At 41.3% G+C, this 25,679-nt stretch overlaps 1 protein-coding gene and 1 long non-coding RNA gene across 12 annotated transcripts in view; one reads left to right on the top strand and one right to left on the bottom strand.

Moving 5' to 3' along the window:
- The window catches only part of BOD1L1 (biorientation of chromosomes in cell division 1 like 1), a 55,750-nt gene extending 43,047 nt beyond the window's left edge, over positions 1-12,703 (bottom strand). For 6 of the 10 annotated variants that reach the window (XR_004478515.2, XR_004478514.2, XR_004478517.2 and 3 more), the window contains exons 1-5: positions 12,319-12,703; positions 7,117-7,241; positions 2,537-2,727; positions 1,433-2,047; positions 702-851 (exon numbers count right to left, since the gene is read on the bottom strand). Coding sequence is in view for 6 of the 10 variants with exons in the window: in XM_033410682.2 (XP_033266573.1) it covers positions 702-851; positions 1,433-2,047; positions 2,537-2,727; positions 7,117-7,241; positions 12,319-12,555 (1,318 nt within the window). In the remaining 4 variants the exon portion in view is untranslated. The remainder of the gene's footprint in view (positions 1-701; positions 852-1,432; positions 2,048-2,536; positions 2,728-7,116; positions 7,242-12,318) is intronic. The other 4 variants (XM_004282536.4, XM_033410679.2, XM_033410680.2 and 1 more) reach the window with 2 other exon arrangements.
- Positions 12,525-25,679, top strand: part of LOC117197713 (uncharacterized) — an 83,741-nt gene continuing 70,586 nt past the window's right edge. For both annotated transcript variants that reach the window (XR_004478518.2, XR_007476841.1), the window contains exon 1: positions 12,525-12,637. This is a non-coding gene — a long non-coding RNA (uncharacterized LOC117197713). The remainder of the gene's footprint in view (positions 12,638-25,679) is intronic.

Raw genomic sequence — 25,679 nt, 5'->3', positions numbered from 1 at the left:
GCATTGTTAATCAACTATACTCCAATATAAAATAAAATGTTAAAAAAATATATCCTGTGATAAACCATAATGGAAAGGAATATGAAAAAGAATGTATATGTATGTATAACTGAATCACTTTGCTGTGTAGTAGAAATTAACACAACATTGTAAATCAACTATAATTCAATAAAATAAAATAAAAAAAGAAAGGACAAGTGGAAGCTCTGTGTTTGAACTTTGTCAGACTCTATAGGCTATGTGCCTCTTCCCTTGGCTGATTTTAATGTGTCCCTTAGCTGTAATAAACCATAACTATGAGTTTAACAACTTTCAATGAGTTCTGTGAGTCCTTCTAGTCAATTACCAAAACTAAAGGTGGTCTTGGGGACTCCGAATTTGCAACTGGTGTCAAACATGAGGGCAGTCTTGTGGACTGTGCCACTGACACATGGCAAATTCATACAAGATCTCATCTTTTATAATAATCCTAGGGAATGGAGTTAAGAGATAGAAAACCTAGGCTTGTTGAGGTTTAATAACTTACCAAGCTTGCTCAGACAGACAACCTCGGAGCTGGGACTCAGGAACAAATCTTCCACCTATAAAGCCCCGTGCTCTTGCCGCTGTACCACACTGCCTTTCATGATACAGCCATCTGAATATACAAATACTGCTCAATGCGAAGCTTCACAAAGGCATTATTAAGTAAAATGCTTTACCATCTGATGTAATCTCTCCTTCTTCCATGCTATCAGACATTACAACTTCCTCCTCAGTGTCTTCTTCAAAAGATGAAAGGTCACTGGTGTGGACAGAGCTAACTGTGATGTCTGTAAGTCCATCCACATCAGAATCTATCAAAGAGAAATCTTCAAGAAGGAAATATAACAGAAAATAAATCATCTTGTTATATAAGAATACACACAGCACCCAATTCCTAAATTACATTTAAATTTTTCTGGTTTAAATACTGTCAAAGAACTTCAACTTCAGAAATAATCCCTCACCATTAGTAACCAATATCAAATAAGGTACAGTTGTTTGCAGAAAATACAAAGGCAAATTATCCTGTAAAATTAATGAAACTCGTAATTCATGGTCTGAATGATATAAACAAAGGAAATTTTAAGTAAGGAACTGAAATATTTACTATGTAATATTTTAAAGACTATGAATTAAGTTGCTTGGAATAATGTATATGAATAAATTACGAGTTACATAATAAGGTTTAGAACTTCTCTGTTCATTTACTTTGTGAATTGGTAAATTAGTATAGGAAAGAAATATACAAATGTTTATTGCTCATCTTTTAGCAAAGAGGGTATGAGTTTTCAGGCTTTTAAAAAACACGTATCAAATACATTTTATTAAAATTTGAAAGCAAATCTGATGTGCCCCCAATGGACACTCATTGTTCTTTAAACTGTTGTTGATTTTTCCAAATTTTTACCTTCTTTGGTCCCTTCGCTGGTTTTAGCTTTATTATTGTTTTTTTCTGAGGGAAGTTTTGAACACTCTACTTCTTTATCCTTTGCTTGTTTTTCATCTTTTACTTTTTGGACATCTTCACTCCTCTTTGAGTGATCAAATTTCTTTTCAGTCTTTTCCTTCTTTTCTTTCTTTCTTTCTCCCTTTTCATTGCTATCTGGCTTCTTTTCACCTTTGTCTGTTGATTTATTTTTTTGGTCACTGCTTTCTTGTTGAACATCCTTATTTAGCAGAACTGAACTATTACTTTCTTTTATGTGATTTTTAATTTCTTCAACTGGACAAGGGAGATCACTAAATTCTTCAGACTTAGGGACTGTTTCCTGTCCTTCCCCTGCAGAGTCAGGTGTAGATTTTTCTTTATCAGCCGTGTCCTCTGAAGTTCTCTCTTTCTCAACAGTAGTCTCATTGCTTGGCTGAGATGGGAGTTTTTTGGATATTCTCTCACTGGTCTTTGCATTTGACATTTCTGTCGAAGCCCTGGCAGCACTAGCTTCTTGGTTAAGAGAAGTGATGGTTTCCAAGATTGACATGGCATCACTGGCCACATTCGCACTGGCCCCAGGGGCAGGGACACCTTCGAGGGAAAGACATGTTTTAGAATAAATTTATGCAGAAGGTAAACCCCTCTGCTGAATCAAGGCCACTTGCCACTGTCATCTTCACATGACACATCACCTTTAGACTTTCAGGTACTGGTGCTAGTACTTAACACATTCTAAATTCTCTACCTCTGTAATACAGTATATTAGGAAAGGCACCAGCAAATGTGATACTAGTCTAGTTCTCAGAAAAAGGATGTGTTTTCTAATTATTTTAATTATCCCCTCTATTGAAACACACACACACACACACACACACACACACACACAGAGTACATTACTAAAATGCTCATCATTAAAAAAAAATGTTATGCCAGTTGAAGAATCTGGGTAATAATTAAAATAAATATAATTTCACTAGAGTAGCCAAATAGATAAATGTTTTAAAGAACTATATACCCCTAACTTGATACTCAGTTCAAGAATGAAAGCAATGGAACTGACCAAGAGTAAAAGCAAAGCACCTTGTGTAATGATGGAAGAGTCTGGTTTCTCATCATCGGGGGCTGTGCTGCCACCTGTTTCCTCTTTGTGATTTAGCGTGGCCAAAAACTCATGCACAGCTTTCTCCACTTGAGGTCTGAATGTGTGGTTAATCTTTGGATCCACAACCTGAGAAATAATTCTGTCAATACCAGACTCCAACATTCCTGATCTGAAACACAGGGTAATTTACAGAAAGGTGAAAAAGATAATACTACATTATTTGCATTAATTACTTTTAAGTAAAGCCATATCTATTACATATATGTTCAACCTTAAACTGCCTCCAATCCATTCACTTGGAATATACAGAAAGAATACACAAAAGAAAATACGTTTCACAATACAGTGGCATTTAACACATCATACTGCAAAAAAATATGTAAACTCCCCACCACTGTGTCACCAGTGGCAATACTAAGGCAGACAGAACAAAAGCAAAACAAAATACCCTTAGAACTAGACACAGCACATTACCTAAAGACCAGGCTTGTAGGTGATGCTTATCTTACCTCAATCATGCCCATGGCTTATCTCACGAAATGACCTTAGTGATAATTTAGTGATAGGAATAAATGATCATTAAAGCTGAGCTCTGGGTATAAAATAAATCTATGGATTCTGCAACCTCTTTTTTTTTTTTTTACCAGAAAAATGTACGCCTCTTGTAAGTATTAGAGCCTCCAGTAAAACTGAAGAATATAAACAAAGTATAATTTTACCAAACTTACAAAAAAGGAAAATAAAAAGAAAAAAACTTTAAAAGAACAAAAATAAAACTTAAGATTTCTGGCCTTCCTTTTATTATCTTCTTGCTATAAAAACTAAATGATGTATTCATTCAACAATTATGTTACGAGTGGCATCTACACAACAGGCACCATGCTAGCCACTGGGCCACTACAAATCAGATCTGGTCCCTGTTCTGGTGGTAGAGAGAGACACAAACAAAATACAACATGGTAGGCACTAGAACACACCATACACCGTAGGAAAAAAGTAGGATATTATTATTATTAGCTATGTCTGACATTATTTGCGAAAGCTTTCCTAAGGAAAGCTTGATTTCCAGAGAAGAGAAGGGGAAGAAAGTGCACAAAGAAATATCATACATAAGAGACAGAGGAGCAAAAGGGACAGTAAAGTCTGAAACGTGCAGAAAATCACAAAGGTGTCTGAGCAAAATAAGATGACATGAATTTATCTGAAGAAACACACTTCCACCTTATCCCTTTCTAACAAAGAACTTGAGGAGTCACAGTTCCCTGGATAGAGTTGGGAGAGTGGGGTGCTGGTCTTCTGCAGCTCCGAGGCCTCAGGCTCTCCCTGCATAGTGGGTGAGGTGTCTCTCCTTATACTTTGCAATGCTATTTCTGAGTGCAGCGCTGTCTGGAGTGCAGGATGGCTGTGATTTTCATTTCCTGAGGCACCTCGCAGGCCTGGGATACTATAATTCCACTTATGTGGGCCATAGAGAAAAATGAGTCAACACTGCCCAAAGTAGGTAACCTGCTTTCTAAAGTTCTAAGATATAATACAAAAAACAAAAAAAAAGCAAATCCTGAAAACATTGTTGTTACATCTTAGAGGTGTCTTTAAAATGTAGCAGGTGGAAAAGAAGCAATGACAAGCAATCTGAAAAATGTTTTGATTTAAGGCACAAGCACAAAGGCACAAAATAAAAAATAAAACCCACCCACCTCCAAATTACTGCTTCAGTCTCTTTCCCTGATGCCTATGTTCTGGTCCCTGGTGTACTTTAGTCTACTCTCACTCAGAGGTCAGCTCTGATCTTAAAAATGTATATGTATAGCTGATTCACTTTGTTATACAGCAGAAACTAACACAGCATTGTAAAGCAATTATACTCCAATGAAGATGTTAAAGGAAAAACAAAAACGGAAGCCAGTGCTAGCGACCACATTGCTCTTCGTGGGCTCACTTCATTGAGGTGTGGCCAGAGCTGCCTCACCAGAGGAAGAAGAAGCCACACTTCTAGGTTCAAGGGCAAAGCCAAAATGCCAGCAGCTGGCACTGTCTTGGTTAAAGCTACTTCCTTGTCTTCCTTTTAAACACTGTACAGTTAAGGTCATTATTTCTGAGCTCCCTAGTATTTTTAGGTTTTGTTGTATAAACGAATGCATAAATAGAATAAAATAAAACTTTTTTCCACCTATTGAGTTGGCAGACTGGCTATTAAACTGAACCATCCAAAACTGCTGATATTAGACTATTTTGTCCTACAAAAATGGCAATTGTAGATGGTTCAATCTAAGAGTCAACTGAGTATTTCTCAAAGTATATGTAAGAAAAACTGTCTGACATTGTATTTATAGGTGATAGTCCATCCCTTATACCATTAGTTAGATACAACTAGTCTTTTAAGAAACTTTAACATGTTATTTAAGAGACATAAATTTACTAATGGAATTTAAATAAGAGAACAGTTCTATTAAAAATAAATAACAGAGCTAGAAGAAAATATACAGATATCCCAGTAAGAGCAATGCCTATATTACCCAAGAGACAGCTATTTCCCGTTCTAAAACGTCTCTAGAGGAGAGTCCTCATCACCCATAGGTGGACTGCTCTAGTGTTAATTGCTGACAGTCACAAGAACCCTCTACTGACGTGTCCAGCAATCCCTCACCAAACAAGATTCTGTGAAAACAATGCCTTATATTGGTACAACAACAATTTTAAGTGCTTGATTTTACATGGGCACGATTGAGTTTAGTTCCCTTTGAAGAACAAAATAAATGACTGCTTCTCTACTTTATAGGTTCTGTATGCTAAGGAGTAAATTCCAGGAAATTTGCCTTCCATTTAGTCTCTCAATATATGGAAAAAAAAAAAAAAAAAAAGAATCCAAGACTCTACCCTTGCGCTTTTAAAGCAATGTTTTCCTTTGAGAGAGGGAAGCAGATATGCAAATTGTTGCAAGTGTGGACAGTGTCAGTAAGCTTCCCTCCCCCATCCCACCCTTAGCCTCCCATCCCCCTACTATTTTGGTTATTGTTCTCCTGAAGGTCTGGAAGTGAGTAGCCACCCCCACCCCAGGCCTGCCACCCAACAGGAAAGGCTTTGACTTTTTCCCTAAAGGTATTATTATGCAGCCCTCTAATGGCATCTTTCATCTTACCTGGATTCTTTTATAGGTTCCTGAACATCCTTTAAAATGCAGACAACAAAGCTATTGTCAAATTTCCCTCTTCTCTTATTTACTAGGACACAGAGTCTGAGCCCCCAGGCTCCTAGTATCTAGTATTACCTGTGGCTAAATGGGTCTTTGAGTCAGAGTGTAAAGTTTTATTTGTGGGGCTTCCTGTTGGGTGGAACTATCAATGGAGTAGCACACTAGGTAGGTGTGCAAGGTTCCTGAGGGACAAGAGGGAATTAAGAGGTAACAGCTATAGGGACTTCCCTGGTGGAGCAGTGGTTAAGAGTCCACCTGCCAATGCAGGGGACATGGATTTGATCCCTGGTCTGGGAGGATCTCACAAGCTGTGGAGCAGCTGAGCACGTGTGCCACAACTACTGAAGTCCGTGCACCTAAAGCCCGTACTCTGCAACAAGAGAAGCCATCGCAATGAGAAGCCCGCACGTCGCAAGGAAGAGTAACCCCCACTCGCCGCAACTAGATAAAGTCCATGCACAGCAACGAAGACCCAACACAGCCAAAAATAAATTAAATAAATAAAAGATGTAACAGCTGTAAAAACATTTGTCTAACTGTTTAAAAGCCACATTTCGTAAATATTTGTCAAGGCAGGGAGACTAAGGCAGTTTTTAAACAATGTAGTCACGTTTTTGGGGTGTGAAGCAGGGAGAGAGGGTCCAAGTCTTCTTGTCTTGGCAAATACTTATATTCAAGAACAAGATAATATTGTTAATCTGCTTTTGGGGGAATAAATATGATTTTTTTAGGTCCCTCTAACCATTCCAGCTTTTCACTCTCTTTATGTTTACCAAAAAATGACTCCGACATGTCTAAATGCACTTCTCCCACCTTTTTTGGATATGTCATCATTAAAAAGCACAGGTAAAATCACAGTAAAATGCAAGTAAAAAGACAAAAGAAAAGGAGAGGGGCAATATTAGAACACAGAAGACACAGCCTCAAATCAGGGGAAAATGTTTTAATCTCAGTGACCTTTAATGTCTTTATTTGTAAATCAGGCATAATAAACCCCGCTCTTTTAGGGCCAAGAGAATAACTGTGAATGTAACTGTATAGGATATATTTACCTATCTGGCATTAACCATCTATTCATATCATATCTAGAGGGTTTTTTTTTTTTTTGAAGTCACGCTGTCATTCCCTTCCCTCAATATTTCCAAAGGTCTGCAGGAGAAATCAGACTGTTAAATTTATGGGGGAAATGTGAAGTGATTAGCACCTACTCTAAAATCACACTGTATCATAATATAAAGTAGCCACACCAAACTTGACAAAATTATCACCAGGTGAACAAACTTCCGCACAATGTCTCTGCTTTCAGGCAAAGTATATGGTGACATTCTCAAGCCCTTGTAGAAACTCTGCAATTCTGAGGCTTACTTGAGCACTTGCTGTCGAATATTGTTTCTTAGCTGGTTCTTATTGAGGTGCGGACTCCACGTATGAGTTGCTAAGTGGTTTGCAACAAAGTTGTCAACACGTTGTCTCAGATTCTGATAGGCAGGCTAGAAAGAAAGAAGAAAAAAGACATAAATGTTAAAAAAATCTCCATTGTTATACAATATCGATAGTCTCAGGAATTTGAGTATCTTTAACAGTGTTAAACATTTCTTAGATTACAGTGTCAATGTGGCAACAAAGTTTCACAGCTTATGACAATCCTGCTTTAGGATAATTTCAGAGTCATTCAAATACCATTTATTTTGTCTAAGACAATATGTTTGGAGATGAGGAATACAAAGAAGACAGACATACCTTCTATTTACAGACAAGGGACTAGAAAATAAGATACCAGTAAGTGTTACTGTTAGATGATTTGGAGCAAAGAAAGGGAGAAGAGCAGAGAAAGTAAGCCTTCATTGAGAATGTGGCACCTTAGTTTCACAACGCAGCTGGGACCAGGAAAGGCAGGCCTTGCAGGTACACCCAACAATATAAGAGCAAGTAGGTGAGAAAATGTGGGGTCAGGAGCATTAGGGAGCCCCCCACATTGTTAAATCCAATTTGGATGGAGAAGAGACTATAAAAAAGCAGAGAAATGTAGTTGGAGACAGAGCTTGGGGCCAGGGCCTAGAAGGATCTGGGGACCTGTATACGAAGTCTGGAATTATGGGATAGAGAACGGGAACCCACAACACATATAAGCAGAGTGATATGTGATAGCTGAGCTTTCTGATGAAAACCTTCTGATAAATTAAAAGCTTTCTAAAGCTTTTAATCTTCCTACAGTGGAAGAGTAAACAGACACAAAATATACTCAGGAAAGGATGCAATGACTACAATAATAAAGGTCTGTACTGGGGTGGCAAAAACAGGCTGAAAGACATGGATTCAAGAGAAATTATGAAGTGGCAACCACTGGAGCTAGGCATTAAGTTTGATGTAGGTCACCAGTTCGTAACTGGAAGCAATTGTTGCCCCCCTCCCCCCCGGGGTGGGGGGGGACATCAGGCAACGTCTGGAGACATTTTTGATTCTCACAGCTAAGGGGAGTTGCTTCTGGCATCCAGTGTGTCGAGGGCAGGGATGCTGCTGAATATCCTACAGTGCACAGGACAGACCCCCACACAAAGAACTATCCAGCCCAAAATGTCAGCTGTGCTACAGCTGAGCACTCCTGACATAAGGGAAGCAGGAGAGAGGACACATACTATGTCATCTCATCCTAAAAGGATGCTGCCTAGAAGGAATGTTTGACCACTCAGTCAGGACTGCATGCTTCGTTCCTCCAAGCTGTCCCCCACATGTCATGCTGTTTATATCTTTCTTTTATGTGGCTCTTAACGTAGATGAGTTTGAGTGTTCCGAATGATTTTAAGCAAAACTGTACAGCCTCGTCTTCTGCTATTTGCTCCCTTACCCTTCAAAGCTAATTCTCTAGTGATAAGTTCTCATGCCTTCAATCTTGTACACCTACCATTCTTTCTCCTGTCCATTTGGCAAATTTCTCACTTTTGGAGTTCACCCAAGTCTGTGAAGTCATCCTGACACCCAAGGTAGGCTTCCATGGCCCTTCTCCCACGTACCAACTATCTCCTATACATACTGTCATTCAAGTAATTCTTGTGTTGTACTATATTTTGGGGAGAGGGGGAATATTTATCTCCCTACTGAAATGTAAGCCTGTTCCTTCCACTCTTTCAATCTTTGTTTCCACACACCTTTCCAACTTCTAGGCAGATAAGCAACTGAAAAGTCATTGTCAGGTGAGATGACTGGGTAACTATCTAGGTAACACAGATGATAAAGATTTTATCCCTCTGTGACACCCCTTCATCTCTTCCAATTTCCAGACTTTTGCTAATACCTATGTTTAATCCTACCAAAAATGGTCTCACGATCATTTTTCATGTTCTTCTCCATTTATCCAAAACCAATGTGAATGAAAATTAATTTTCTCCCCAAATGATTCTAAAACATAATTCTTCTTTGCAGTATTCCCAAATCTCAGAAACAGTTAGGATCAAATATCACAACAAATTTAGCACTCTAGTTGCCCCATAAAACAAGCTTCAATCTGAACTACAACAGGTAATTCTCCTGGTTGCTAAGTTCTACTTTAGGTCAAAAGCCTAGTGACTAGAGAAATATTTTAGATTCCATTACCCTTCTGGGAATAGTTATCTATCTCTTCTTCCTTCTCCAGTGCTCCGGGTCAAAAGCCTTGATGTCCTCCTTGCTTCCTTCCTCCCTTTCTCTTCCACCCCTCTTCCAAAACCATCAGCAAATCCTGTCAGCATTAGCATCAAAAAACAGCCAGAACCTGACCACTTCCCTCCTGCTTCACTGCTACCACTCTGGTCCAGAGCATTCTCATCTCCTTTCTAGATTATTGTTGCTGACCTCCCTGAGCTACCTTGTTTTTCGGAAGTCTGTTTTCCACAGTGCAGCTAGTGCCAATCTTCTAAAATTAGGGTAACCATATCAATTTATTGTCCAAACCAGATCATGACTGGGTGCAAAGGGGACACTGTTAATAATTATACGAGGTCAAGCTATCTAAAATGAAAGTCAGATCATGTCCTTCTTCTGCTCAACTCCTGCCAGTGGCTTCTCAGCTCCAGTAAGCTCCAAACTCTTACAAAGGCTTCCAAGGCCAGACAGATCTGTGAAGGGAGGGAGGGAGGGAGCGGCAATTCTACCTCACCTCCTGTCACTTTCTCCCTCAGTAGGTTCTGCTTTAGGCCTTCCACACTTGCTGTGGTCTCCACCTGGAACCCTCAGCCCTGATAGCTGGACAGCTCCTTCAGTTATGGCTCAAATGTCATCTCATTGAAATCTTCCCTGAACAACTTACTCAAAACACATCAGCAATCCTTTCCACCCCCATCCTGCTTTCTTTCTTCCATAGAACCTCTCACATATTATTTATTGTCTGTTTCTCTCTGCCGGGATTCAACCTCCATATAAGCAGGGACTTTGTGTTCACTGCTATATCCCTGGCACCTAAAACAATGCCTGGTACATAATAAGTATTTGTTGGGTGAATAAACTTATATACTTCTGTCTTCTATTTTCCTTTTGAATCTAAAAAGAAATAGACAATAATCATAGTGACCAGGAGCCATTTATAACTGAGAATGTATCCAAAAATTGGCCTTTACCACCTGGGGTGAAAGGTGCCATATTTACTTGGTCAGTGAGCTCCCTGCCTGGGACAGACAGATGGGCCTCTCTTGATTTTCCCTCCTCATACTCTACTCAGTGCAAAGGGGTCAGAACGGCTTTGTAACCTCTCAGCTTGCTCCAGGGGTCTGGGAACTGGTAGTCTACAGCAGAGGAGCCTCGCCATTAGCTGGATCTTATGGCTGCATGTTAATGTGAACATATGCATTTTCCCTAGTTTTCATTAGACTGTCAAAGCCCTGAGCTTCCTTCCTTCCCGCCCAAGAAATGTTTTAAGACTCCACTTTGAGAGGATCTGGCAGGGATATTACAGATACAGCAATAACACTCAGTGGGGATGGGGATGAAGAAAAAGTTGAGCCTTAGACATTGCAGCCCCCTCGCCCCCACCACCAGCATATTAAATTTTCAATCTGCATACACAATAACACACAGATTTGTAGGTTTCTGAGAACAGCAAAGTGAAATTTCTACTTGCTGGATACAAGTAACCGGCTTTATTTAGTTGGGTAACATTTACTTGGCCATGTCCTTTGAAAGGAAGGAAGGGAAGAAGGGAGGGAGGGAGGAAGGAAGGAAGGGGCAATAGGCATTATTTTCAAAAAGGTGGTTGTGCATATTCTCTAAAAGTGAGAAAACTACATATCAATACTTCCTACATAGATAAATATCCCCAAGTAAACTGAATTTTCTGTGGTGCTGAAACTCTGACAACTCAAAAAAGGCACATTCCATTTCTGGTCTACAAGGTGGGCCAGAGTTTTTAAAAGGGAAGATGTTCCCACATGTCAGGAAGGTTTTCCCAGAGAAGATAAAGGAATTGTGCGCAGTTCACCACAAAGCACTTTTCTCAAAGAAACGAGGTTCTTTAGAACAGCTGAACACACTATGAGAAAACCCTCACCCCATCAAAACTCTAAAAGCAGTGAACCAAACCAGACCTAAGGAAAAAAAAAAAAGAAAACAATTGTTTCCAACAGAAGCTTCCTGCTTCACTTGCTTCCAGACCCTACTGGGTTTCCATTCACCTCACTGAGTGCTCCTTCCTGGTGTCCTCTGCTCATCCCTTGCAGAACCAGCTAAGTTTACCTGTTCCTGCCAATGCTCCTTTCACTTTGACATTTGGTATAAAATCCCTTCCCCTTCCTAGCCCCTAACTCTTTTTGTACAAGAAACCACCGTGCTGACCTTTCCCTTCTACCACTTACTCTTCAGAACTCACTCTTTTGTCCAGTCCTTCTTCCACTTCACTATCTGCTGCCCCCTCTCCTCCATCCTTTCCTCAGTTTTCTCTGCTCCTCACCCCTCACCCCACCTCCCTTCTCACTTTAGAGAAGTGATTTGGCCTAAGCTACCTAAATCAGTCATCGGTAGAAACAAAAGTCCTGATCTCCCCAGCTCTGCCTCTTCACTCCTGCACCCCTCACAAAGTCCAGCAATGCACACTGCAAATAACTTGATTCATTACCACTTAGTAATTTCTGCAAAGGACAAAGATATGATCCTTGCCAGAAATCTTCGAGAGAAGGCAAAAATAACTTGGATACAAAGTAAACATGGCGGGGGGGGGCGAAATCAGAGATGAAAGCACAGTTAACGTTAATGTTTCCAAAAGAGTCTCCAAAAGAACAGTGACTCTGTCTTGCTCACCTCTACATTCCCAGCACCTAAGCAGTGCCTGGCACGTTGGAGGTGCTTAACGCTAGTCTGTTAAACGAATGAAAGGCTAAGCGAATGAATGAACACAGCGTGCCTTGCACAGTGCCGGGCACAAAGCAGTAGCTCAGAGAGGAAGCGGCTGCACAGGGAGCTCGGCGGGAGATGCGCCTCAGAGGGGCCTCGGCAGGGGAAGCCAAGGCGCCGCCGGCCCATCGACGGATGTGGAAGACTGCCCATCAAGGCGGCCCGCGGGTCCTCCCCTGTCCCCGCACGCCCGCAGCACCTCGCGCCCCGAACCTTGGTGTCCACGTCGGCCAGGCAGTCCCTGCGGAACTGGTCGAAGAGCCCTTGACTTTTGAGGTGGTTCACGATCATGGCCACGAGCTGCGGGTCCCCGACGCCGGCCCCCGCGCCGCCCGCCCCGCCCGTGCCCGGGCCAGCACCGGGGCCGGGCGGCGGCGGCGGCGGCTGCGGCTGCGGCGGGGGAGGCGGCGGCGCGGGAGGAGGCGGCTGAGGCTGCGGGTTGGTGGCCATGGCGGTCTGGGCCGGGGAGGGCGCGGGCCCGGGCGGCCGGCGCTCCTGGCAGGCGGCGGCTGCACAGGTCCCGCCGCCTGAGGTAAGCCAACGGGATGTTGTTACGGAACCAGCGGATCCAGGGCAACCCCGGAAGTGAAAGGGAACTGGGGGAAGGGAGGAAAAGGCGGTGACAATAGCAACGAAGGTCCGGCTACGGGGGCCGCGAGGGGCCAGTTACAGCAGCCTCCGACTGCGGGCGCCCTCGCAAGGCTGGGCCGTGTGGGAAGCGGCGGCGGGCGGCGGGCGGCGGGCTCTGCGCGCGGGTCTTAGGTCTGGAATCCAGGACAGTCGGGCGTTTGACTCACGCGACCCCCAGGACCTGAGGGCCGACTGGGCGCCGTCTAGCACCTGGCCGGGGCGGGGGAGCGAAACGTTGACCGTTGGTTGGTTACAACCGCGGTGGCGTTTAGGCCTGATGCTGTTGCTCCTGATTCACGGAGCAGTCGAGATCCATAGACGTTCGCATCCGTAGACATGCGACCCGTTGGTAGAACTGCTTAGTCCAAACTCTCGCAGCCCTCTTCGTTCTCAGTCTGTGATCCTGCCCATTTTTCTTCCAGGCAGGTAGCTCCAGGGGCCTCCTGTCTCTCTCCTCCCCGTCCCATCCCGTTTTCTCTTGAGCATCCCGTTGCTCTCCGAGTGTGCCTGTGGTCTAGAACCCGATCCCTCCAGCACCTCCTTCCTATCCGTGAAGACAAACCGCCAGGCTTTTAGTTTTTAGGGTGTTGCTGTTGATTAGTTTGATCGATAAGTAATGCTTGCATATATAGCACGCACTAGGAGCCAGGCGTGGCGTTTAGAGCTTTCTATGTGCATTAATTCACCCAGTCTTTGGAACAGTGCTAAACTGGGTCTTATTATCACTAATTTGCATATCAGGAAACTGAGATGCGAGGAGATTAATTGTCCAAGGTTACACAGAGAGCAAACCGCCTGATTCTTGACTGAGTTATCTTTAAAATTATTCTTAGTACACGATCAAAGCAAAATAAATATTACAAATTTTCATAATTATTCAATAGAATGTAAAAGTTATGGGAAAATACATCTCAGTGAAATGGATTTTGTTGCTTTTTAAAATTCATAGATCTGTGGATGAATATGTCTTATTGCTAGAACGGAAAGGATTGAGCAACAATTCTATTCGTATTTCTAGTTTTTATAGCTGTATGACCTGAGAAATTGTGTTCATATAAACAAGTACTGTACCTGGGAACGGAGTTTTATTGTAGCAATACTCAATTCTTGATCTCAAAAAATTAGATTTGATGATCTTTGAGCTGGCCGTTCAATTAGTCCTTCAATTTTCTTGAAAGCAAAGAATTGAAAACCACCTGACTTGCCAAAGGATTTGTTTACCTAGTCCTTATTCTTCCACTTTTTCGGTTACTAGAAAATATACCAGATAGGCTTTATCAAGACATCAAATGATTAGAGTAGGGTGTTAAAAAAGAAAAAAAAAAGACATCAAGTGACTATGAATTAGACTGTTTTAAAAATGAGATGTACCTTGTTTAACCCAATATACTCAAAGTTTGGGAAAAACATTGTTCATTTGCATAAATAGTTTTGGATAAAATGCATTTTTTTTTTTTTTTTTTGGTTACAGGTGGTTCAGTTTTGTTTTGTCAAAACTTTGCAGCTAATGAAATAGCTGATTAAAGTTAAAACTGTCAAATATAGGAAATATTTGTCATATAACCTAATTAACAGCCATTTTCATTGTCTGACTAGCCAGATCAGCCTGATTGGATTTACTTTCTATCAGAAACAGTTTGACTTCATTGTTTCAATTCAAATAAAGTGTCCTGCATTTTTTTTTTTTTTTTTTTTTGCGTTATGCAGGCCTCTCACTGTTGTGGCCTCTCCCGTTGCGGAGCACAGGCTCCGGACGCGCAGGCTTTGCGGCCATGGCTCACGGGCCCAGCCGCTCTGCGACATGTGGGATCTTCCCGGACCGGGGCATGAACCCGTGTCCCTTGCATCGGCAGGCGGACTCTCAACCACTGCGCCACCAGGGAAGCCCAAATGTCCTGCATTTTGAGGAGTATAATGAAGACTGCAGAGAGCAGAAGTCGTGCAATAAAAGCTTTATCACTAAAAGCAAATCAAGATCAAAATGGTATAAGATATGTTTTATCGATTTTCAAAATTAGTTATGAAAACAAGATAAGAATATGACGTTGCCCTTTAGTTAATTACCAACAATGCAATACAATATATTGTTAAATGTATATAGTACTTATTGTGTGTAGTAGGGTAAAAGGCATGGTATTTCTTTGGTGTATATAGATGTGTGTATCAAATTTACTCAACTATTTGGGAATAACTAAAGAGTCATCCATAAGAATTCAGCAAAATTCCATAAATTTAATTAGGCAAATGATCAAACTTAAGAAAATAATGAAACAACAAGATATTTGCTGCTAAAAATGAATTGGTTCAGTGGCTAGTAAATAATTTTATGTTTTGTAAACAACATATAGAAAATCCTAAATATTTTTAAAACATCATAGGGTGAGAATTAACTATATTCTGTTTTTACTTTTTTATTGATATTATTAATTTTATTTATTTTGATTCATTGGTTACTCAGTATTCCAATTTTTTTTTTTTTGGCTGCGTTGGGTGTTTGTTGCAGGCTCTAGAGCAGAGGCTCAGTAGTTGTGGTGCACAGGCTTAGTTGCTCTGCGGCATGTGGGATCTTCCCGGACCAGGGCTTGAACCCGTGTCCCCTGCATTGGCAGGTAGATTCTTAACCACTGCGCCACCAGGGAAGTCCCCAATACTCCATATTTTTAGAGACATTTAAAAGTACATATTTCTGTGATTGTAAGGTTAATACTCGTAGAAAATTTGAGAACTATAAAATACAAAAGAGAAAAGAAAAACAGTCTCTTTTTCAGATAACCACTATTAACGTGTTAGTATGAATCCTTTTGGATATTATATTGATATATATGTATATACAATTATTCAATTTTTTAAAAAACTAGGTAATACATTCAAATGGAACACAGTGGAATATTAAGTCTCTCCCCTGTGCCCCAGTTTCCCTACCCAGAAGCAACCTCTATTACCAGTGTCTGGTATAATCTTCCAGAGATGTTACACACACACACACACACACACACACACACACACACACACGTGTTTTAAATTACTCTTTATAGTATTTATTGGTGAAAATTATAAATCATGGTTGGTTTAAGATGATGGGTCCCTTTTCTGGTCCAATATGGTTTCTTTTTCTTTTAGTTTGTCCCACTTCTATTAATCCTATTCTTTGCCTATTATTTTGCAGAATTATCAGTCTCTGCGTGTGTTCCAAATTCACTTGAAGTATTGAGTTTTTATAAACAGTATTCCTAAGAAAATGTACTTCTACAATATGCTCTATAAAATGTCTCTAGTAGTTACACAAAGAAAAGTTTTACCTTTCATGGTTCCCTTAAACTTGCTCTGAGTGCTCTAATTTAGACCTCTATAGGGATTGGACAAGGCAATTTAAATTCTGTTCCTTTTGGCAAAAAAAGTAGAAAATTATAATTTAAATAGATAATTCACAATTGATTTTATAAAATGTATGTTAACTGTCTTATTGAATAACACACAGTTAATCTAAAAGAAATGAGAATATTTGTATCCATGGGTTTGTTACACTGGTTACACACAGACTGGGTACAGTGTACCTTTGAACAATTTTTTAGCCTTGGAAAGCATTCTAGTTACATTGAAAAGAATCAGGGTCACTGATCTGTACTGCTTTGTCTGTTCCAAGGTGCTTTTCTTTCCATTTGAAGGCAGGTCCTAGGGATGAGTATTGTGAATACCTAGGGGGAAAATGGTGTACATTTAAATCTAAAAAAGGAGGGGAAAAAAGCTGTTTTAAGCAGTCATCATTTCTTACCAATGGCCTTGTTGCTTTGTTCTCTTCTCTTACAGTTTCTTTAGAATCAGTAATATAATTTTTGATAATAGTGGGGGCCCTCTTGGTGAGGTGTTCAAAAAAACTTGCCATTGCTCCCCTACCCCACTGTATGTATGTCTGAATTCAGAGCATCTCAGCAAGAATCAAATACTTTCTCCTTTTTTTTTTTTTTTGCCGTACGCGGGCCTCTCACTATTGTGGCCTCTCGCATTGCGGAGCACAGGCTCTGGACGCGCAGGCTCAGCGGCCATGGCTCACGGGCCCAGCCACTCCGTGGCATGTGGGATCTTCCCGGACCGGGGCACACACCCGTGTCCCCTGAATCGGCAGGCGGACTCTCAACCACTGCGCCACCAGGGAAGCCCACTCTCTCCTTGAATATGATCGAGCTTTCATTTGGTTTCCCAAGTTTGATGCTCCGGTGACTTTAAACAAACTTTACAAATACTTTGGGAAGGAGGGGAACAATGGTGGGTTATTATGGCAGCCATTACTGGTAGCCATTTGTGTCCTTGGGCACCAGATACCTGCCAAATATCTGACCCCTGTGATTTCCTCTCTTTTCTACAGCCCAGCCTGCCCCATCGCCACCCCTACCCAATCCTCCAAACCCTGTTTCCGGGGGCTAGTCCTGTGAAAGTCAAACATCAGTTTACAGTGATCTCCTAACCCCAGGGAGCCCATATGCTTATTAGGCAGAGTCATTTGTTCCCATTCCAAACCAGGCCCCAGGCCTTGCCTTTCATAATCAAAAGGCTGATGAATATTATTTCCTAAATGACTCTCCATCAACTCAAAGTTCAGTTGAAATCTTGAAAGTTCACTTTTTCAGTGATAACAGAACACATTTTAAGGTGGGGTTCAAAACACCCCCATTAACAGTTTTTGTAAGAGGCGGGGAAGAGGATAAGATGTATTATTTGTCTTTCCAAAGCAAACTCTGTGGTCACAGCTAATTTCTATATTTCTACTGCGGTGTACAATAGTCAATGAAGGTGGAGATGGTAGTTGGGCAGAACATTTTATAAAATGTTAATGTGAGAAGGGGAATTGCTTTTTCTCCTGAAACAAGTTGAAGGGCTTCTCAGGACTTGGAGGTGAGGGTGGCACAAGGGGATGGTCAGGTGGAGAGAAGGAGGGTCAGTTCTTGCAGAGATGGGAAACCTCCTCATTCCCTGCCAGGCTAGGAGTGCCCAAGAGTAGGGGTGTTTTGGGAATTGTGGCTGTGTGAGCATATGCTCCCTGGACAAGCTGCAGAATTGAAGGCAGCTGAGTTCTAGCAGGTGAGAGGTGGAAGATGGGTCTGGGACAGCAAGATGGCAATAATGGCAACAGAATACTAGGATTGGATTGCATAAGCCCCTGGGATATTGGGGCAGGAACTCCAGAGGAGGAGAAAAATCATGATTTGGAGCAGAAGATGTGAGTGGAAGAGGTGGAGAGAGGCTTTCTGGTGAAGTGGGGCATAGCCATCACCTTAGTTATTCATACTTTATGTGGGAGGGTCCTGTGTGGGTAATAAGGAAGATTAGCAGTGGCTCTCAAACTTTAGGGTGCATTAGAATCTCCTGTAAGACTTGTTAAAACAGTGCTGGCCCCATCCTCAGAATCTCACTTTTGGTAGCCCTGGGGCAGGGCCTGAGAATTGAAATTTTTAACAAATGCTGGTTCACCATTTGAAAAACATTGGACTAGACTGTGTCCCACAGGCCTAATCTGGTTGATGTATATTTGTAAATAAAGTTTTATTGAAAGATAGCCAGATCCATTGGGTTTGCTTTGTTTGCATTGTCTAAGGCTGCTTTTGCTGCAAGGCCAGAGTTGTGACAGAGACTGCATGGCTTACAGAACTGAGAAGCTTGGGCCTTTATAAAGCCTGGACTAAAAGGAGGCAGCAAAGATGTGGTTGTGAGACTTTGGAGATGAGAAGCCTGTATTCAAGAATGTATGCATTTCACTAGATAAGAAGTTGCTTCTCTGAACAGTGAAGATAATGCCTAATTCACAGGGTTGTTGTAATGACCAAGCCAGCTCACGTAAATGACAATGTGACATATATCATTTTGTCACATGACAATTTGTTATATGAAATGAATTATTAAGAATGGGTGGAATTTGGACAAAGAGAGGGGGAAACTCTGCATGCTGAGGAAAGAGCAGATTACTGGAAAAGGGTCCAAGTTTTCCTTCATTATAGTTTCTAATGGTACTGTGAATGAGAATAGAATCAAGGCAGGACACTGGGTCTCTGGTATGGGTACTGGATGCACACAACGTGTCCAATAAATGCTCATTTAGTATGATACATTTATTTCATTTCTGTTAAAATGTTCTGTGACATAGCCCATCAGTTAATTAATACACATGCAGATGTGCTACTTTGAGAAGAAATTGCTTTTGGCATTGGGGGAGGTACAGTGGGTAGGCTGAGACAGAATTCTAAAATACGAATTTTCTCATCAATGTTTGGGGAACTCTGATGGCCATTCGTGGTTCCCTTAAGTGATTGGTTGCCTTTTAGTCAGGTTTTTATTCCACACTTCCTAGTTTCAACATGTTTTTGTTTTCAGAAGAGGATACTCCTTTTATGTAGGTAACATTACTTTTTTTCACATTTCTTTGCCTTTAAGATTTAAGCTTCTGGTAGTGATAACAATAAGATTTAAAGAAGTAAGATTTATTATGAAGTTAAGCAGCCAGTGTCAATTAATGTTACAGAGTTGCAGGCTGTTTTGACAATTGGGATGGCAGTATATCAGATACCTTGAAATAAAAGATATTCCTTAATATGCTTATAAAAATCGAAAGGAATTTTGCATTTAGAAGAGTTAGTCTTTAAGAAGATTGTTTTTATTTTAAAAATAACATGTGTGTGTGTGTGTGTGTGTTTCCTGAATATTCTAGATGATAGATCGTTCCCTGCAAACTGCAAGCCACATCTCCAGGAATGAAATTAGGAAAAGTAGAAATGAAAGCAAGATTTGTAGAAATGATGTAATATTATCTGAAACACCCAAATCTAATCCAGGTCATCTGTGTAGAAATTCTGAAAGGGAGGAGAAGGTAGTTTATAACCCATAAATCTTATACCTAAGTAATGAAAGTATTCTGCCTCTGAATGAAGAATCTTTTCAGAGGGAAAATGGCTGGCATAGCATCTATGGAAGGCAGGGATCCAAAGTGTCTAGAACTGGCATTGTTTCTACAGAAAGCATGCATCTGCTAATAGGTGCCAGCCATTAAGATCATCTAATTCATTCCTCTTCTGACTCTGTGATCATTGGACAACTTTTGGTTCATATTTGGCTTCACATTTGGCTTCGCATCTAGGAAGAAAAAGTGCTGTTCAGCAAATATAGGAAGCTCTCCACTTGGTGGTTATATCTTTCCCCATGGATGATTTTTATGCAGAAGGCTGTAAGAACTTGGTTAATGGTGAAACCATGTGGGATTCAGATCCATTCTTTGTGTACTGATATTCACCCTCTGACCTTGCAAAACGGAAGGCTGGGCCCCACACTGTGGTGAACAAATTGAGATATTGCTGTGGGACCATTCCGGATGGTCTATCTCAGGTAACATCAAATTTTCTTGGCCATGTTTTAAATTTAAATTTAAATTCCACAAGTTCCTTGTGGAAAATGAGGAAAACACAGAAGTTTATTGAGAACAGCTAATCATTTAGAGCTAAGCCCCCATACAAGCTGTACCAATTAGAACTATCCTTGGGGTTTTTGAAGATAATTGATATCCCTCTCTGGTGGCCACACTGTAAGCAGATGTCTAGTAGTCAACCACCAGGTCCTCTGCCATATGGATAGAGCCAGTCTGCAGAAGAAAAAACATCTGACAACCGGCAGAGTGAAGCACAGATAAGGGATGGACAGTGAAGGCCCTGCCTGTCCTCCACTTGTTTCTGAGGCCTAGTTATATTTGTTCTTACCCATCGTTTGATGTAAAACAAATACTGAAAAACATTCAAACTAATAAAGATTCTATTGTTTAATATGGAGGATGCCTTGTTAGGGTGGTGGGGAGGGACCCAAAAGGGAAGGGATTGTGAAAAATGGTGCCATGTGCACAGGAACCTAGTGAATATCAGCATTTGTCACCATTTGCCCCCTTTGTAAACTGAGCCTTGGCTTGACACTTCCTACTAATCCATGCTGGCATACTTCAAAACATCGATACAAATCTGATATTCTTTAAACCACATGGCTTGCTTTTTAATACTAGAGTCTCTGTTACTCCTGTGAGGCCATGGATTGGGTGGGGACAACTCTTTAAAAGTGTTGCCAAATGCAAGTTCATGTGTCCCATGCACAGTGAGGCCAAACAAACTGAAACATTGGAGTTTGGAGCTGAGAAAGGTTTATTGAAAGGGCCAAGTAAGGAGAATGAGTGGCTTGTGCTCAAAAAAAACCAAACTCCTTGATGGTTTTGAGAGAAGAGTTTTTATAGGCAAAATTTGGGGTGAGGGCTGCAGAGTGTGTGACTTTCTTCTGACTGGTTGGTGGTGAGGTAACAGGGTGGTGTTCTGGGAATCTTGTGCTCAGCCTAAAGTCACCATCCTCCACCTGGGTGGGGGGCCTTAGTTCCTGCAAAAGAAGTCAAAGATAATATTGTTTTGTATATTCCTTAGGGAGGAACCAGGACACTGCTTTATTGCTTCACCATTGTTTCTTGACTGTTCCTCATTTGTTTCTGAGTTCCCTCCCTTCTCTAATTAGTAACTGTTTGAATCTGCCCTTTGAAATTCAGGGAATGTCTAGGAGGCTGACACCTTTTCCCTACAAACAAGAAACAGGGGTCATGGAAAGACGTTTGTAACTGGGAGAGCCTCGCAGGGTCCTCCTTCATTTCAAAAGCAAGAACTTTCTTGCTAGAGATTTGACTCAAGAATGATTTTCATAGAGTTGAATCATGTGTCTCAAGAGATATGAGTTACTTGGAAAAAGAGAAGTTATGCTTACTTTTGAAAGAAAATTGAATAAAAATACTCATCAAGTAATTCTTTTAGACAATGAATACTAAACTGACAATTGTACTCTTCTGGATATAAGTAAGGAGTTTATGTTGAAATGTCTTGCACCACTCTCTTTCTGTGATAAGAAGAGACCATAATTAACAGGTGAGATTCAGGTAACCATTAAGAACATAATAAAAGGCTGAGTAATGGCTAAGATTCTTTTAGATTAAACATAAATTTGAATTTTTACTATTTTAGGTTATTAGAAACACATACTTTGGTGTGGTAGATATGTTGAGCAAGTTACAATGGTGGTTAAACAGTGAGTGTTGCGATAAAGAAAGCATTTGTGTTGTTCCCAAAATTCAGAACTTTCAGAACAAGGAAGGAAGAGGGAAGAAAGTGTACTTTCATTTATATGCACATGTTTTCTGTTATTAGGCAACTGTATAGGAATTCTGTACCATCTTGTTGATTCTAAGTAGAGTTCCCTAAAATAGGAAGCCCAGAGGGCATGGCCCACAGTCTCAGGGAGATAACACGCTGATTATAAAGACAAAACATGCTTGTTATGCACACACAATACATGTGTGAAATAAAATAAGAGGAGTTGGGTAATGTAGAAATTGAAATTAAGCAGGACCCCATAGGGCCCTCCCAGGTACAAAAGCCTTCTCATGTCCCCAGTTTCTTATTTGCAGGACAAAGGCTTCAGCCTCCTAGGCTTTCCTGAATACCAAAGAGCAGATTCAAAGAGTTGTTAATCAGGGAAGTAAGGGAAAGAAGAAACAAAGGAGGAGCAATCGAAAAAGGATAGTGCGGCTATTGAAGCAAGATCCTGGTTCCTCCTCAAAGGAGATACATAACAGTATCTTTGAGTTCTTCTACAGAAACTAAGGCCCCCACGCAGGTAGAAGTGAAACCGTGCAAGTAAGATTGAGACTTGAAACCACGGTCTTTTAACTGAGATCACACACCTGGTCTCAGGACTTAATGAAACTCAGGTTCTTGATGTCTCATCGCAGAAAAGATTCAGTGAGAGACAAAGTGATAGGTAAGAAGTAGATTTATTTAGAGAGAAACACACTCCACAGACAGAGTGTGGGCCACCTGGGAAGGCTAGAGGCCCCAAAATATGGCATGGTTAGTTTTTACGGGCTGGGTAATTTCATAGGTAATTTCATAGTGGGAGGATTATTCCAACTACTTCAGGGGAAAGAGTGGGGATTTCCAGGAATTGGGCCACCACCCACTCTTTGGCCTTTTATGATTAGCTCTGAACTGTCATGCTGCTGATGGTTGTGTCATTTAGCTAATGTATTACAATGAGCATATAATGAGGCTTAAGGTCTACTGGAAGTCAAATCTTCCACCATCTTGGATCTAGTTAGTTCTAACTAGTTTTTGTCATGTCCTATGGCTATGTCATTCTTTTAAAAGTTGTGCCCTGCCCCCTCCCCTCCTGTTTCAGAAGATGGTAACTACATGCTGAAACCCCAGACTGGTTGAAATCAGGAGGCTGATGGTTCACAATCCTGGAATCCCCCACTTACCTCACCATCAACCAATCAGAAGAAAGTCACACACCCTGCAGCCCTCACCCCAACTTTTGCCTATAAAAACTTCCCCTGAAAACTATTGGGGAGTTCAGGTTTTTGAGCACAGTCCACCCATTTTCCTTGCTTGGCCCTGGAATAAACCTTTCTCTGCTCCAAACTCCGACGTTTCGGTTTGTTCAGCCTCACTGTGCGTCCAGTACACGAACTTGCATTTGGTAACAAAATGAGGGCAAAGTGGAAGAAAATGAATGTGTACATTTGTAGGAGGGTGGCTGGAATGGACTGAATTAATCAATGAAGCCATCTACAGGAAGGCAGCCTGGAACTTGGTTTTGAAAGAAATGATGGATGCTGGATGGGCAGAGGGGATGGAAGGCCTGAACAAGTTAAGTACCTTAATCTTCAAGGGCAGTACTAGAAAATATATATTCATACAATTAAAGGCATATTCACTCCTGAAGTGGGCATTTTCCTTAATTTAGATTTACATAAAACAGTAGATAGCATTTTGACTAATGAATGGCAGAGGAGCTAATTTAAAGTAAGTCTAAAGCAAAGGCAGATTTACTTCCATTTCTTAGACTAAATGTGTAATATATAAAACAGGAATGGTGAGTGAGGAAGCTTATTTTTACAGGCATGATGATGAAGAGGTGGAGCCTGAGGCCTTTGGAGCCACAACTGGGTTTGCTTTGCTGTTTTCTAGCTTTACGACTGTGGGCAAATCACTCAACCTCTCCGTGTCTTGTTTTCTTATTTGTGAAATACACAAATGGACCTACCATAGGGTTTGGGGAAGACTGACTGAGATCATTCATTCATTCTGCAAATATGTTTGGGGTCCTTCTATGTGCCAGGAAATATTTTAGTCATGGGAGAGAAAGCAGGTAAGCTAGGCAGACAAACGCTTGCCCTACCTGTGCTTCCATTCTAGTGGAATTAGCTGGTCAGCAAACAAATGAATGAATAAAATATCAAGAAGAGATAAGTACTCTGCCTAAGATGAAGTAGACAGATACAGCAGAGGTTGACTGGACAGCAACTCACAGGTTAGGGAAGGTCATTTTCAGATCTGAATGTTGCAGTGAAGTCAACCATGAGGAAATGAGGAGTAGCTGGTGCAGGAAGAACTGCTAGTGCTAAGGTCCTGGGGCAGGAATCAGCTTGATGTGTTTGAGGAGCAGAAATATGGTCATTGCAGCCAGAGGATATTGGGGTAGAGTAGTAGCAGGTGGAATCAGATCACAGAGGGCTTTGACCACAAGGATAGGAAACATGTTTTGTCTTAAGTGCAATGAAAAGCCCCTAGAGAATTGTGAACCGGCAAATGACGTGATTTCATAATGGATGGAACGTGTTCACCACTGGTTCTGGCACAGGAAAAACACTCTGTATGTGTTAGCTGCTGTTACCATTTCATATAATCCTCACACCAGCCCTATGTGATGGTTACTGTGAAAGAAAATCATTCCAAACCTGATCTGGGGCACAACTTTGTGAGTTGACGTGATTTTCAGCCTCTTTGGGAAGGATCTAGCATTCCTAATAAAGCTCCGGAGTATTTTTCTGATGGACTTTAAAGCAATTTAGATTCCTTCTGGGAAGTTAGATTGACTCCACTCTGCTCTTGTTTAGATGTGCCCAGTAACCCTTAACCAGATATTCAAAGGTACAACACTCTTTAAGCCATGTGCTTTCCTAATAACCTTCAAACCAGACATTTCTGTTTTAAAACTTTAGTGGAGTGGTGTTTAAGTCACTTTTGGTGTCTTCCCCAAAGAAAATATTTGAGCTAGCTTTTTTTTTTAAGTCTTTCGCTTTGCCAACAAGCTTGAAATGAAATGTGGATAAATGTTTATAAATCATTAATATCACCATTCTACAGACAAGGAGACTGAGCCTTAGAAATGTTAAGTAACTTGGTCAATGCCACAGATTTCCGCCCAAAGCCTATGCATTTAAGCACTCCACTGGGCTCCCCACTCCCCGCCCCCGGGAAGACCAAACTCAACTTAAGCTAGTTTTCCAAGAAGAAGCAAAGCAATTCTGAACCTGAGAGATGACACAGTCCCCAGTCATCATACTTTCTTTTATTGCAATTCCATTGTTATCTTTTTTTTTTTTTGCGGTACACGGGCCTCTCACTGTTGTGGCCTCAACCAGATTGTATGAGTCTACCAAGCTGAAGTAAACAACGTATTAGCCCTTGTGGGAAAAATCCTGAATGAGATCATTGAAGGATGCTAAAACACTCTGGATTGGGACTTCCCTGGTGGCGCAGTGGTTAAGAATCCGCCTGCCAGTGCAGGGGACACAGGTTCGATCCCTGGTCCAGGAAGATCCCACATGCCCTGGAGAAACTAAGCCTGTGCCTAGAGCCCGTGCTCCACAACAGGAGAAGCCACTGCAGTGAGAAGCCCGCACACCGCAATGAAGAGTAGCCCCCGCTCACTGCAACTAGAGAAAGCCAGTGCACAGCAATGAAGACCCAACACAGCCAAAAACAACAACAACAACTACAAAATTCTCTGGGTTATTTTGGACTGGAGGATGGGGGAAGTCCCTACTTCTAGCTAACAAGCCTCATTCTCTTAGAATGGAATTGATTCCATAGATTTACTGG

The sequence above is a fragment of the Orcinus orca genome, chromosome 4 (genome assembly GCF_937001465.1).
Source record: "Orcinus orca chromosome 4, mOrcOrc1.1, whole genome shotgun sequence".
NCBI lineage: Eukaryota > Metazoa > Chordata > Mammalia > Artiodactyla > Delphinidae > Orcinus > Orcinus orca.
Note: the sequence above shows the minus strand (reverse complement) of the source record. Positions and strands in the feature narration are given on the sequence as shown.